Below are 14,862 nucleotides of genomic sequence, written 5' to 3'. Positions count from 1 at the left end.
CGTGTTTCTGTCGCGCAACTAGGTATATCATATGTACCCGGGGGTTTACCTAAACCAGGCAGAGGCTCTTAACTCCTCTGTAGATAGGAGTAAGAAGGCAGGTAGGCCTTGGTAGCTCCTCTGTCCAGAATTCGACAGAGACACGTGCTGCAGAATTTGTTTTCTGACAATACGTTGTGATGGCAACAAAACGCGTTGTTGTGATGATCAAATCGAGACTTGTCGTTATCGATCTGCATTGTCAAAATGCTATACTAAAGACACAAAAAAATTAAGTTGAATAAAGAAAACGCGCCAAGGTAGAGGTCATTTCATAGGTCATCCGAAGGAGGATAATTTAGGATTGACATGCGGTCAATCCTCCTACATTTTTTGCGGTCTTTTTGACCTTTGGCCTGATTCAGGGACCATCCATTGATAAAGGGAGGGGTGTGCACCACAGGTAAAGTAAGTAAGTGCAGCGCAGAAGAGTAAGTGGCTCGCGCAGAAAAGTAAGTAAGTGCAGCGCAGAAGAGTAAGTGCAGCGCAGAAGAGTGTCTCCAGCAGAAAAAAGTAAGTGTGTTGAGCAGAAAAGTAAGTGTGTTGAGCAGAAAAGTAAGTGTCTTGAGCAGAAAAGTAAGTGTCTTGAGCAGAAAAGTAAGTGTCTTGAGCAGAAAAGTAAGTGTGTTGCACATTGTTGATATCGGCCACGGTAGGGGAAGGAGTTTAGCAGACAGAGGAGTAAAATTGGTCACGTCCCTCCCAGTGCCTTTGAACGGTTGCGTCCTGCGTCAGATTCCGCGTGGCCAATTTTACTCCTCGTCCGGCTAAACTCCTTCCCCAGCTTATGTTACTGTTTTATGCCACCGACGAATCTGCTTGGGGATTATGTTTGAGGCACTTTGGCTACTTGACCCACTGGGACACCTAGCGGCTACTGGCTATATTTGGCCCTGGCCGGGCTCCGGATTATTTCAACACCTAGCTAACATCAAGTCAACCCGGTGACAAATAGTCACTGTGATCTACCCGTAAAAACACCGAGAGGAATCCCCGCGGTATCCGGCAGTCCACCATGGCCAGAACAAATTTGTGGTTTCAGATCGCGGATGGGCACAGGCGCAATTGTTACCTTAGTTAGGCGCAAGAGGCGGTCAGAAAATCTGGTGCATTTTTTCAGTTTCGTTTATAAATGCCAATATATATGTATGATGCATATATATATATATATATATATATGTTTAGAATGTACCTGAGTGAAGTACAGTAGAACTAGAAACGTTGCGGTAAGGAATATGAGACTCAGCCACCTGCGCGTCGGTCCCCCAACAAACCATTTCCTCCAGTAGTTCGCCATATTTGTCTGTTGGGAGAGAAAACCTTAGAAAAAACTAGTACTGTCTATTCTTCTCATTATTTTAGTTCAAAGGGGTAAAAACTTTCACACGTGATAATGGTTGAGGCAATGATATCACATTATTTCATCAGTAGATAATCTTTGTGCTCTGACTCATCATCATCATCCGGGCGTGCCGGTTGGATGGATGGACATGACTCTCTTCCTCCATCCTTCCCTATCCTTCATAGCCTTGGGCTGTCGGGATGGTAGGACAGCGATCTAGTCAGGCTATGGTTATTACGGCGTACTTGGGTCAAACCGTACTTTAGCCAACAATGACATTCTTTGAAAAACTAAGTCGTATGGGAGCCAGCTGTGTGAACTAGATCGCATTAGGCCGAAGTACAACGGTTAAAACTCAACTACGACGTAGTTTGACGTACTTCAGCCAACAACTAGAGTTCCACGAACACATACCTTTGCCAAGTAAACCAGGTTTGTTATGTAGAATGATGTCTGTAGACATAAATCTGTTACTCATTATATTTTATTCTATATGCCTGGAGTTGCTTCATAACATTTTGCCATTGCTTATGCAAATTAGATCCCTATTTACATACTAATATTAAATTATATAAAGCATCACTTAAGCTGTCAACATACCAAAAGTCATGATGATCCTTTCATCCCTTATAGACTTATTCTCTTTCAAAGTAAGAAACTAAACCGGCTCCTGCAGTTCACGAAAAGATGTTAGCGGACCCAAACATACAACTCTTACTCTCTGCCATCTTTTTCAGTTACCAGTTACATATGTGACAAGTTTGAAAGTCCTATCACGGAATGCGGTGGATGTATCATCTTTCCTCATTAATTATGCAAATTAGCTGTTAATTCACATAACTAGCATCTCATTATGTAAGTTTTTACTTAGGCTATCTACATACCAAAAATCATGACGATCCGTCAACACGTTTATATTTTCTCATTAATTATGTAAACGAGGCCGTCATTTACATAATTAATATGCCTTGATATTTCTCTCTTTCTCATCTATATATGTGACAAGTTTGGAAGTCCTATCATGAAATGCAGCGGATCTATAAACTTTCCTTATAAATTATGCAAATTAGTTGCTAATTTGCATAATTAGTATTTCATTATGTACATTGTTACTTGGGCTATCTACATACCAAAAATCATGACGATCCATCAACACGTTCTCGAGTTATTCTGGTCCAAAGTTTGAAAGGAAATCGGCGACTGCAGTTCCAAACAAGCCGCTAGCTGATCCAAACTTCCAGCACTTACTCTCTGCCCCAAGGGCTATCTACCACTTAAAAATCATAACCACAGCATGTCCAGAACGCGAGATTGAGGTTCTGCTGCAGTACCTTAGCAAGCCGCTAGGGGGCCCATTACCGAACTTGACCTTCGTTTTCCCGACCCCTATCCACCTAACAAATATCATCGGGATCCATTCAAGGCTTCTTGAGTTATGCTGGTAACACACAGACACACATACAGACTCACAAGCCCAAAGCATAACCTTAGCCATTCTGGCAAAGGTAACGAGGTAGTTCACACAGATACGAATTAACTTTCCCGAGTACTTCGTAGCTGCCTGAACATAAGTACGGTCTGACTCAACTAAGTCGTAATCATGAACCATAGCCTGACTAAATCACTCTCCCAGTCCGACAGTTACCAGCCCTCAATAACCCCAGCCAGCAAGAGATTGTGTAAACACAGGCTAGTAATAACCCAAACTACGTATTTTCAGCAATACTGCGAAATAGCTGGAATACGATTGAAACGTCACATAACGAAACCATGACACATAACGTTACAAGTATTATCCCCCGAATACTTTACACCAAGAACAAAATTTGTGACACATTCCAGTGCATCGCTATTTTGTAAAAAGTGGAAGAATGCCTTTAGGGTACGGTTTTGGTCAAGACATCAATACAGCCTTTCTCAAATAAAAGCTACTTATGTAATGACCTACATGCTTTGAAACCTTTCAAACCCTGTTCATAGCACGGAAGACATCCTTCATTCCTTCACCTAGAATCTGGACAGGAAATTTGTTTTCACCTGTGTCACAAAATTGGTGACAGTGTCAGAGATCTTCAAACTTTCAGCGCTGATTAGTAACCCGGGTCTCACGTGATCTGCAAATGCTGTCTAACCGGTTAACCGGTCCGAGATTTTTAACCTTTTCACACGTCCTTCACTAATTGACTTGAGGCAAAATGTCCGAGATCAGTGGGGGAAACGTGAATACTCATTGTGCAAATCAGGATCTAACTTTCATGAGGCATCGTTTTTATGATATATGATATATCCTTATACACTCCTTAGTCACATGTATAAGGACTGTCATACATGTGACTCTCATACATGTGACATTTGTAGCTAAGAAGGGAGATATATCGTTAGTTATCATTTGCGCAATTGACGGGGATATACTATGATTCTATACAGTCTAGTACATGGCGGGAATTCGATACTTGTTGCATTCAAAAAAGGTTAACTTGTTAGCCTCGAGGATATAACGTCATAGTTGAGTCAGACCGTACTGCAGGCAACTATGACGTACTTTGGGAAGTCAAGTCGTATGGGAGCCAGTTGTGTGAACTACGCCGTAGATCGCTGAAGTCCGCCGTGCCTTGTCAAACTACCGTCTTACGAGGGGCATTCAATAAGTAATGTCCCTGACCCATTTCCCATAGCAGGAGATTATTAAATGAAACTTGGCACAGTTATTAGTCTTTCTCTTCATAGGAACCACCCAGAGTTTTGCATTTCTCCCATCATTTGATGTAGCTCTGGACACCGTTCTTGTAGGACATCCCAGGTTGGTCCTCCGACAGATGCCTTTCAATGGCAGAAGAGGGACGACCAGGTCTGGGAGCTGTTTCCACAGACTTCCGACCTTGTTTGAATTCAGGATGCCAGCGTTTTACAAGGTCATATGATGGGGCATCATCACCATAAGTTTTTTTCATTTCAAAGTCCCCTTTGGTGTGCGTCCTTTCAAATACAAAAACCGGATCACTGCGCGACACTCAACTTGCTCCATTTCACACCTGGTCCATTTCACACCTGACTCAGTTCAAACACTAGTAAATCAGTAACCACAATTATTTCAGAGCTGTTTTTTGCAACATAACCCATAGAGATATGATTCATTACACATGCAAAATTTCATCTAGATCAAACAACTGGAAGTGGGTCAGGGACATTACTTATTGAATGCCCCTCGTAGTTGGCTGAAGTGCGTCGTAGTTGAGTTTTGATCGGGATAGAAAACCATACACGTACATAATGCTACATCATTGTTGTTGCCAGTTTTAAATTTTATTTGAACATAACCTGTTTAAATGCCGCAAGTATCGAATTCTCGCCATGTACCAGACTAGAGTATAGAATCGATAATATTCCTCGTCAATTGTGCAAATCAGTCATGTATGTGTACAAATAGATTACCTGACAATATATACCTCCCTTCTCAGCTACAAATGTCACATGTATGAGAGTTCATGGAAAACGATGCATTATGCAAGTTAGATCCTGACTTACACAATGAGTATCTCACTGACCTTGGTGATTTTGCCTCAAGTCAGTTAGTGAAGGACAGGTGAAAAGGTTAGATAGCATCTACAGACCACCGGTTAGACAGCATTCACAGCCACAGGTCAGCGCTGGTGGAATTATGATAGTCGATGTTATCAATTGTCAGAGGCGGGACCATATTTCAGGAAGTTAAGCTGTATCGGATCCAGTTCTGTGAACTACGGCGTGGTTCGGTAAAGTACGGCGTAGTTGGCGAAGTACGGCGTAGTTAAGTTTTGACCGGAATAGAAATCCATAGTCGTATATGTGGTTAGTATTCTAGAAAGCATGTACTGATGTTTCTGCATAATTACCTTCGCCGAGAAGGTTATATTTTTGGTTAAGGCCTCATGTTGTGTCCCAATATGTAAGTCAACAGCATATAACTCAAGAAGCTGTGTATGGATTTTAATGATATTTGGTATTTGAGTAGCGGTTGCAGACAGGAAGGTTGTGTTCGAAAATGGTTGGAGTAGCCTTTTTGCGTCAGGGCAGTAGCGGCCCAAACGTGTGCGTCCGCTTTCTTGTAAACAGCATAACTCGAGAACCCTTGAATGGATCCTGATAATATTTGGTAGGTGGGTGGGTGTCATGAAAACAAAGGTCAAGTTCGATAATGGGCCCCCTAGTGGCTGCCTAAGGTACTGCAGCAAAACGTTTAATTTTGACACTTCATGTTCTGGACATGCTGTGGTTGAGTGTTAGATAGCCCTTGGGGCAAAGAGTTGTGTGAGTTTGGACACCCTAGCGGCTTTTTGGAAACTGCAGGCACCGATTTCCTTTCAAACTATAGATAGAATGAGTGATGACTTACATAATGTAATACTAATTATGCAAATCAGCAGCAGGACTTTCAAACTTGTTTGCATTATTTTTGGCTGAAAGGTACATGTACTTTAGATAATAATCTACATGGAAAGATGCATTTAATTGTAATCAGTGGCCAATTAACAGAAATAAACTGTTCTATACATCTCGTTTGACCTATATCTATGGACACAGCTGTTTGTCAGATATTTTGCTCGAGGAGCCTAGTGAGATGGACACTCTTACGCTGGGGAGTAAATCCTCTGACAAGCATGAAATTCTGATTGACCAGGGATGCTACCAGGTCATCTGTGGTCACAGTCTTGTTCTTGGTAGCATTTGTGGGTTTGTGAGGAACACAGTTCATGCAATCATTTGCTATTGGGGTAGGTACTATTTAGTAATACATGAATAAGACCTTAAAGTCTTAAATAAAGGCATGATTATTTGGCGAAGGGATGTGTTCGTCGAACATTAGTTACACTTAAAACGACCAAAACCTTGCCCTCAGGGATTTTGTCTGGTTTCCATAATGGTCATACGTTCGAAAGTTAGTAGAATCTTCTTGGTGTAGCGTATTTTTGGCGAAATACATGTACGTGTCAATGTGAGGTTTAGATTGACCAGAAAAGTCATAGACACCGTAGTACAGCTATGTGGTAGATTCTACTCTACAAAAGGAACTGGGCTGTACATAATAGCCTTTAAAAGACTTTGTAATACAGGACAAGACTATATGTACAGTCTTGGGTAGAATTCATAATGTCCAGGCACTTTTTTATGTATTGTCCTAACGTTATGATACATATCACACTCGTATTCAATCTTTAAAGGGGCATTCCACTCCACACGGGAGTGTTATTTTCCGATACATATTAATTGTAGGAAGTAATAAATGCATACTACTTCACATTATACGATAAAGTACCCAGCTGCTCCACGTGCCTCAAAAGCATTCAGTCTTCTGCTAAACTTCCCAAGTACCCTCTAATTAAATTAATCCTATGGCAAAATGCAATGCAAAACTTTTAGGTAAGGTTACAAAACTTATTTCGGATCGCTAAGAAATCTAGTCTTGTTATGTGTTCTTTTCTAGCTTATGAGCAATTCGCCTTCACGGTGTGCTTAGCGATCCTCATTTATTCTGAAAATATGCACGATAAAGAAAGTGTCTATGCATATAGGGAATGCATGGGTAGGGTCTGCATGGGTTTAGTGAGTGTCATATAGTTTTACAAAACACACATACATAGTGCAATGTGAATTCCACAAAAGTTGGCTGACTATATATATCCATTGACACATTATCTATTGGAAAACACCACCCCTTCCAGAGTGGAATGCCCATTTAACTTGTGTGCTTTTGCAAACGGCAAAAGGGGACGGAAAACGTGATGTGTGCAGGAAGCAGATTAATCCACAAGATCGAGGCACCGCACACCTGTTTTATCCAAAGACAAATGCAGAGTTTTGAGGTTGTATCTTTTTCTCTCCCAACATGTACAGACAAACATGGCGAACGGATGGAGGAAATGGTTTGGTGGCGGACAAACGCGTAGGTGGTTGGGTCCAGCACTCATATTCCTTATCGCAACGTTTCTACTGTACTGCACTCAGGTATATTCTAAACATCATACATCTTGAGTTGTCAACAGAACTGAAAAGAACGCACCACATTTTCTGGTGAATTTCACGGCCAAAGACTAGTATTAGCATCGTAGCGACGTAGATTTCAGTATAGCGATGATTTCCACGTGCAAGGCATGGAATTCAACAATCCACGGTCTCCAGATACATACCTGGATCATCATGGCTGCCCGATTATTTGTCACCGGGCCCCGGGTTGAGTTTAACTACGGGTTGATAATCCGGAGCCCGCCAGGGGCCAAATATAGCCAGTAGCCGCTAGGTGTTCCAGGTGGCCAAGTAGTAGGCACGCCCGAAAACATCCCATGAGCTACCCAGTAGGGCCCCCTTTCCCGATTGTGACCGGTACCGGTGTGGGTATAACCTCAAAAAAAGGATGGCTGTAGAAATGTTCTCGAAGGCCCTTGATCAGAGGGAGGAGAACCTATGATTAATGGCCACTCACACCACAGGTAGCCAGTTACAACACACCACAGTTGGTCAGCAGGCTATCACAGAAGCGAATCAGGTACTTAGTGGTTACTGTTATGGATTCAAAAAATACAGTTGGGGGTCTTTAACCAATCATGGTAGGGGTGTAGTACCTCCTGCTGATCCTGCTGCTGTTCTAATTGGTGGAGTTTTTTTGCCCACTATAGGGGGCAAAATTGAGAAGGCTGCCTATGCCATCCGTCCAGACCCTTGCACGATAGATACTTGAGATCGGGCTGGGGTTTGGTAACCAGGCTAGTGTGGGTACCGGTACAGAAAATTCAGGTCCAGTTCAGGTCCAAAGGATCAGGTCCGGACCTGAACCTGATTCATTATGTGAGAACTTGTGAATAGACGATACTCAAAACGATGGTCCAAAGAAATCTGTTTTGTGGAGTATTTGACTGCCACTGGCGTTTTAAAATCCTACAAGGCTAACTGCCCCTGTACTATTGACTGTTATGGTAGAAATGGCTATAGGCTCTACTCTACTTCGCTCTTGTTATTTTCCCAGACGGGTAAGCCCCAAAACGTGTGAATGCCTGTTCATATAATCTGTTCATTTTCCAGTAGGTCCTACATCCGGTCCACCGAAAATTTTCAGGTCTGGTTTTTCCGGACCGGTCCAATAAGAAAAACTGGTTTTGTTTACACTGTACCGTTACCCACCCCTACTTCTTGGATTGACGTCAATGCTTCTTGTGAACGATGGGTGACGCAATTCTTTTATTATCTGTAGAGCTCGCAATGGATCAGCCAACGAATGATGAAAACGCAATGGTTTACGGCAGAATCTTCTAATGATGTTCCTTCATTTCGACATCGGTGGAACAACATTGTAATTGAGAAACCGGTGTTGAACACGACCAAACCGTTTTCTCCGGTGTTACAAACGACCAAACCGTTCTCTGCTGCGGTCTATAAGAGGCAGCTGAAATTTTCCTTAGCTTCTGAGTCTGGCAGACAATATTCTGTAGGAGATATGTTGCGCATTGAGATCTCTGCCAAAGATTCACAAAACAACATAGTTACAAACATTGGCGATTTCTTTCGGGCGTCCATCCTTACCGCAGTGAAAGGGAAGGCAGGTTCTGGTGCAGTCGGTATCATAACGGACCACCAGAACGGTACTTACACGGCGACGTTCCGACTGTTGTGGGAGGGGGAGGTCACCATCAAAATCCAACTGGTCCACCCACGGCAGGCTATCGATGTTATAGAAAGAACTATCCGAAAATATCCAATTGATCTTGTCATGTTTAGAAAACGCTATATAGTAGGAAAGAACACTGTTATCGACACCGAGTGTAACGTAGACCCTGCCATCTTCAAAAACACCAGTGCAGTTTGTAACTACTCGGACCCGCATGCAGGCGCCTGGTGGTATTGTGAGAAAGCCGCCAACATCCCTTGTAACACATCAGGATACCATGGCACACTTAGGTACAGGGACGTGAAAGGTGGAAAACTGTTTAGCAGGTATGTTGACGCACAATGATCATCTATCTTAACTATGTATAAAACTATATATAAAATGCCTGGTGCGCTTGGAAAACGCAAGAGTTACTACTTAAATGAACATCATGCTTCCCTTCAATATAGGAGTACTTCTGAATGTCAAAAATGCAGATTATGACATCATAGCAAAGGTGTCTGAATTTGAACTGTTCGTATTTTAGACTTGCAATCGCTACAAACACCACATGTGATGGTTATAAAATTTTCGACACGAAAGAACCTTTTATCATAGTGCAAACCGACAATGCAAACCATTTATGACAATGACAATTATCAAAGTTGTCGACCTTTCAATTGATAATGATAATCCAAACCGGTGGTATGATAAAGCAAACAATGTTGATATGTACGATGCCGTTTTTTCCAACGTGCAACGTTGTGCATTTCGATCCTGCTACAGGGGCAACACTGCACTGAAGATGTCTATTTCTGGATCTCCATCTAAAATCAATGTGAAAAAAGGTACGCCACATTTCTTCCATTTATCTTGATAATAGAGTAAGACGATATGTTTTCTGAATGTTGAACGCGTCAATTGCAGCTTCATTCTAAGCAGAAGGGAGTATGGGATGTGTGTAAACATAACTCTGTTCTAAAGAGAGAGAGAATGTCGCCTGCAAGCAATCGTCGGTGATTCGTGCTCTCGTTGCGTTGCGTCACCGCTGGACAGCCAATCAGAATCTCCTTCTTTTGCTGAATTCTACGATCCATACTCCCGTAGGAAGGCCTAGTGGAGGCTAACTGGATATCATGGCATTCTCCTTCTTAACACAGGGCAAGATCCTTTGGCCAATCGCAGACGGTGTGTCTGGGGACTGGCCACTCCACAGATATCTGGGTTCTATCGGAACGGCGTGTGGAACTCTCTCGTCTGTAAGAACAGACATTTCTCCAGCCAGGCCGGCTGGCAGCAATGCCTGAAGGGGAAAACTCTGCATTTCATGGGGGACTCTACCATACGGCAGTGGTGGGAACATTTCGTCAGAATCTTGAAAATGAAAGAAACACATATTCCTTGGGCCATACACAAAACTGGACCATTGCTCGCCCGAGATCCTGTTAATAACATAACGTTAAACTATCGTGCACACGGACCGCCTCGTCGCTGTCCTTTTATTTTGACATTTCTCCTCAAGTATGTCGCTAACATCATCGATGAAATCGAAGGAGGACCGAACGATGTGGTTGGTATCACCATGTGGGCACATTTCACCTCGTACCCTGTGGAGGTCTACAGGAAAAGAATGGAAGCCGTCCGTGCTGCAATAGAACGTTTACTGCACAGGAGTCCTGAAACTCTGGTGGTCATCAAGTCGGCAAACACGGCCAAGGGCAATGAGCTGAAATGTGGGGATTGGCTGGCACACAAGCTGGACTTGATAATGAGAGAAATGTTCCGCGGGATGAACGTTGTTCTTGTAGATGTTTGGGAAATGACCAATGCACAGCACTGGCATGGGGATGCCATTCACCCAGCACAGGACATCATCGTACAAGAACTAGAGTTCCTTTGTTCTTTCATTTGTCCATTGTGAACCTAGTCTTCAAAAGAACATTTATTATTATTGCCGACATAACGAAAAAAAGAAAGATCTTAAGTCCTAATTATATAATTAATTAGAAAATATTTTCTTTCATCTAATTAAAAAAATTATTTTTTAATAACTACAGATCGTTAGTGGATATCAATTTGCGCAACAGTGAGTTTGTAGCTTTCATCATTATGCACATGAAAATCATAGTTTCATTGCAGTGGTATGTACCAACGTGCTGTATTTTGTCATAGAAAAAAATGATATTAGGAACAATTAAACCTGATGACGACATCAATATGGCACCCAAAAATCAGATTTAGAATTCGTTCATGTCCATCTTTCAATATTCGTCACCGCTCCATTCTTTCTTCCTTCATTCATTCATTAATGAGAAAACAATGCAAAGTCAAAATGCCAATTTAGCCAACCTAAATACCTTAAGAAATACGTTTTCGCAGTTTTCTAAGATAATGGACAACCAGCCATCCACACAACCAACCAGCCAAAAAACCTGTCAGCCAGCCAGCGAACCATCCAAGCAACCAATCACTCAACCAAACAATCGGTCAACCGAACCAACCGGCCAGCCAACCAGGGAACCAACCAAATGAAATGATTAGTATCCATGTCCGAAATTTCTTATATGTGCTCATTTTACAGCTACTTTGTAGGATTCAAAGTATGGTTGTTTTTTTTTTAAATGGCCGAAAATTGATGCGCTTGTGGATGTCATCCATATACTAATGATTAAATCAACATGGCCCAACTTGAAAAAAAAATTGAATAATGAATACTTACATTGTAGAATGCCAGATGTAATTCGAAAGTCAAAGAAAATGATTTGAAAGAACAAAAATGAAGGATCTATTGTTCTGTATACCATACTCTGTGTTTTCAGTCATTTGTTCAACCTTCCTTTATATATAATACCAATTAGATTTCATAAAGACGGCAACTATCTTTTGGCAAACTTATTTCATAATCACACACTTCCACCAGTTTTTGGGGTTCCCAGAGGATGTCATTCGTGTAATCAAAACAAAAATGCTCTTTGTCTCCTTCACTTTTCACTGATTTTCCTACTTTGAAAAAAGAGCACAAAATGTACATTTTTGGGGAAAAAGTTAAATAAAAACACACACAAAATTAAAAAGATCCTCGCACAAGTCTGAATGTTTTTATGTTCAAATTTCTTAGATAGCCACTGTACACTGTTATTCATATATCAAGTTAAAATGACTATGAAAACAACTTCCATACTAGAAAGGCCGACATTTCCTTAGAGCAAATACAGCATATTTCAGCCATACCCCTTCCCACGCAACATTGGACTGTTCCAAATCACCCCTGCGCAAAAATGGAACATCATATTAACAGTACATTATCCCCCAAAGTGGACTGGTATTGTGAATTGATTCCAGGTAAAAGCAGAGCTTGCTTCTATTTTTCAGAAAATGACAATAATCACACCTTCCATTCAGAAAATTTTCATCATGACTGAAAATTGTTGAATGACTTCATGTAATGTCATTAACAATTTTCAGTACGATAACTAGGTGTAAGTTTAAAAAAGTATAAGCTCCTTGTGATGTAGGTACATTTATTATTGCAGTGAACTTTTTTTATTCAAGTAGGGCATACGATTTAATAATTATCAAGCAGGTGCAGGTACTGTAGGAGCGTTTGTTTTCTTCAAGCTGTAAAACTGTTAAACTGTTTTACTTTGTATGCAATCAGCCATCGAGCCTATTCTTATTTTAGTTTAACAACTTCCTGCCAGACCCGGAAGATACGATTGAACCTTGTTCGAGGATTTATTTTCGTCTGTCTGGTCAGTCTGTTCATACCCTGGCGCTGAGAGTGTTTTATTGGGCTGAAACTCTGGCAGTTTAAAGTTACTTACAATTTAAATGTTCAAAGTTTATGTCAAACAACAACAGCACTAGGAAATGTGGCCACTATAGACAGGTGGTCACTATAGAGAAAATGCTGATCTATTGACTAGGAGCCATACGTTACACATGATTTCAGTACACTGATCATTAATCATATAAACATTGCACAGGTAAGCCAATTGTTTAGATGTACAATTAAGTTCAAATAATTCTGAAGAGAAATATTGATGAGAAAATAATCATTCTCGCCACTGTCTAACTTATAATTACGTATCAAAACTAAACGCAGATTTTCTAACTAACGCACCTTTCGCCGACTTCATCAAAGGACCGCCGGCTATCAATCAAACACGGCTGTTGATTAGACTTAGAGTTTCAAACAGTCATGTGCTGTGTGCCAGTTGACAGCGATCTTCATGCTACGTGATGTTTTACATTGCTTGGACCTTCTTTCCTACAGCGGTGCTTCTACAAAATATTTAGACTGTAACACTGAGTCCCACATGTTTTATAGAATAGAATTTGACGCAGAACAGCGTTTTTGCTGGGTATTTTTCTTGAAAAATGTCCGTGGGAATATTAGCGAGGCGGCGACGTAGGGATATCAGACCGTCAACAAAAGTCGCACTGCGGCTAACGGCGCAGCGAAGATACTAGCGCTATAAATAAGCGCTTCAACTAAGGATGGCAACCCGTACAATATTTTTGTATACTGTTGAGCTAAGTAAAGTTTGTTGTTTATGAGGTTTTAGTTGTCTTTGAAGCTTTGACCCGAAATTTCTAAAGTCAAACTGCTGAAGAGAAGTAAGTGACTGCTACGATTATCGTAGATATGGCCCTAAAAAAACTGATAAAAGAAGCCTTCTCAATAGTCTAAAATGCAAGAGCTTCCGGGGGGGCTTCGCCCACCTGGGTCCCCCCCCACAGTGGCCCTGCCCCTGGACCCCGCCAGGGACATTCGGCGGCCCCCGGACCCCTGTCCGATGCTTTGAAAAAAAATCCTGGCGAGAAGTCTGTACGGCCTGAGTCTTCAAGTTAACATATTGTGTGGTCCCGCTTATGAATATTAATTAGCCTTCGCTTTCCTCTTCGCTGATTGGCTGAACCATTAATTGAATTAACTCTTCCTGCCGGCTAGACGCAGGTGCAGATGTCGGCTCTGTGGGGTGAACGTCCGAAAGGTCATGGCATGGAGAACGAAAGAAAACCAATTTCCCCTAAAAAAAGTGCTGTAATTAAGCCTTTTACAGTACTTTATGCCAAAAATTTTACTTGGATCATTTTACCAACTAGCTTATGCCTATCTATACCAAATGTTACTCATACCAGGGTACAGGGGTGCAAAATATACCGTTATAAGACCGTCAACAACAGTCGCACGGAGCTAACAGCGCAGCGAAAATACCATCGCTAGCGTTTCAACTTCGGATAACAAGTTATAAGTACTGTTGAACTCAGTAACGTTAAAGTTTGTTTTTAGTTGCCTTTGACGGTTTGACCTGAAAAAGTGTTACGCTAAACTCCTGAAGAGAAGTTAAGTGACTGCTGCGATTATCATAGATATGCCCCTAAGAACTGATACAATATAAAGCCTTCTGAATAGTCTAAAATGCGAGAGCCTTAGGCGGGCTTCGCTCCCACTGGCGGGAACACTGCTATATACGGGATCATGAGGCCCCGCTTATGAATATTAATTAGCCTTTGGCCTCCTCTTCGCTGATTGGCTAGGTCTTTGATTCAATTAACTCTCCGGCTGACGCGCACAGGTGTGGCTCTGTGCGGGGTCACGGAAGGTCACGTCAGGAGGCCAAAAGAAAACAAATTTCCCCTCAGAAAAGTGCCAAAATTAATCATTTTAAAGTTGTTTATGTCAAAAATTTTACTTGAATCTTGTTACCAAGTATCTAATGCCTATCTATACCAAATTTCAGGTCATTTAATTGTAATACCAGGGTACAGGAGCCAAAAGTGTCCTTTTTTGGTCAAAAATTGGCCAAAAATCGCAAAATTAAGCATTTTGTTGCACTGTACACCAAAAGTGTTATTGAAT

General features: G+C 41.6%; 2 protein-coding genes across 2 annotated transcripts in view; one reads left to right on the top strand and one right to left on the bottom strand.

Annotated features, from left to right (window-relative positions):
* The window catches only part of LOC118406312 (NXPE family member 3-like), a 6,604-nt gene extending 3,121 nt beyond the window's left edge, over positions 1 to 3,483 (bottom strand). The window contains 2 exon segments of the mRNA XM_035806239.1: positions 1,232 to 1,342; positions 3,419 to 3,483. Coding sequence (XP_035662132.1) covers positions 1,232 to 1,336 — 105 coding nt within the window. The 5' untranslated portion in view covers positions 1,337 to 1,342; positions 3,419 to 3,483.
* A 3,639-nt stretch (positions 3,484 to 7,122) lies between these two features.
* On the top strand, positions 7,123 to 10,985 carry LOC118406329 (NXPE family member 3-like). Its single transcript, XM_035806270.1, has 4 exons — positions 7,123 to 7,363; positions 8,604 to 9,343; positions 9,783 to 9,844; positions 10,157 to 10,985. Exons 1-4 carry the CDS (start codon positions 7,259 to 7,261, stop codon positions 10,915 to 10,917), a joined length of 1,668 nt encoding a protein of 555 aa, XP_035662163.1. The 5' UTR covers positions 7,123 to 7,258; the 3' UTR covers positions 10,918 to 10,985.
* The last annotated feature ends 3,877 nt before the right edge of the window (positions 10,986 to 14,862 follow it).

The sequence above is a fragment of the Branchiostoma floridae genome, chromosome 19, assembly GCF_000003815.2.
Source record: "Branchiostoma floridae strain S238N-H82 chromosome 19, Bfl_VNyyK, whole genome shotgun sequence".
Taxonomy (NCBI): Eukaryota; Metazoa; Chordata; class Leptocardii; order Amphioxiformes; family Branchiostomatidae; genus Branchiostoma; species Branchiostoma floridae.
This window is presented reverse-complemented; position numbering and strand designations above follow the sequence as displayed.

Coding starts and splice junctions, on each gene's coding strand:
- LOC118406329 (XM_035806270.1), top strand. CDS start 7,259: ATGGCGAACGGATGGAGGAAATGGTTTGGTGGCGGACAAACGCGTAGG. Junction 7,364..8,603: donor TTCTACTGTACTGCACTCAG/GTATATTCTAAA, acceptor TATTATCTGTAG/AGCTCGCAATGGATCAGCCA. Junction 9,845..10,156: donor TAAAATCAATGTGAAAAAAG/GTACGCCACATT, acceptor TTCTTAACACAG/GGCAAGATCCTTTGGCCAAT.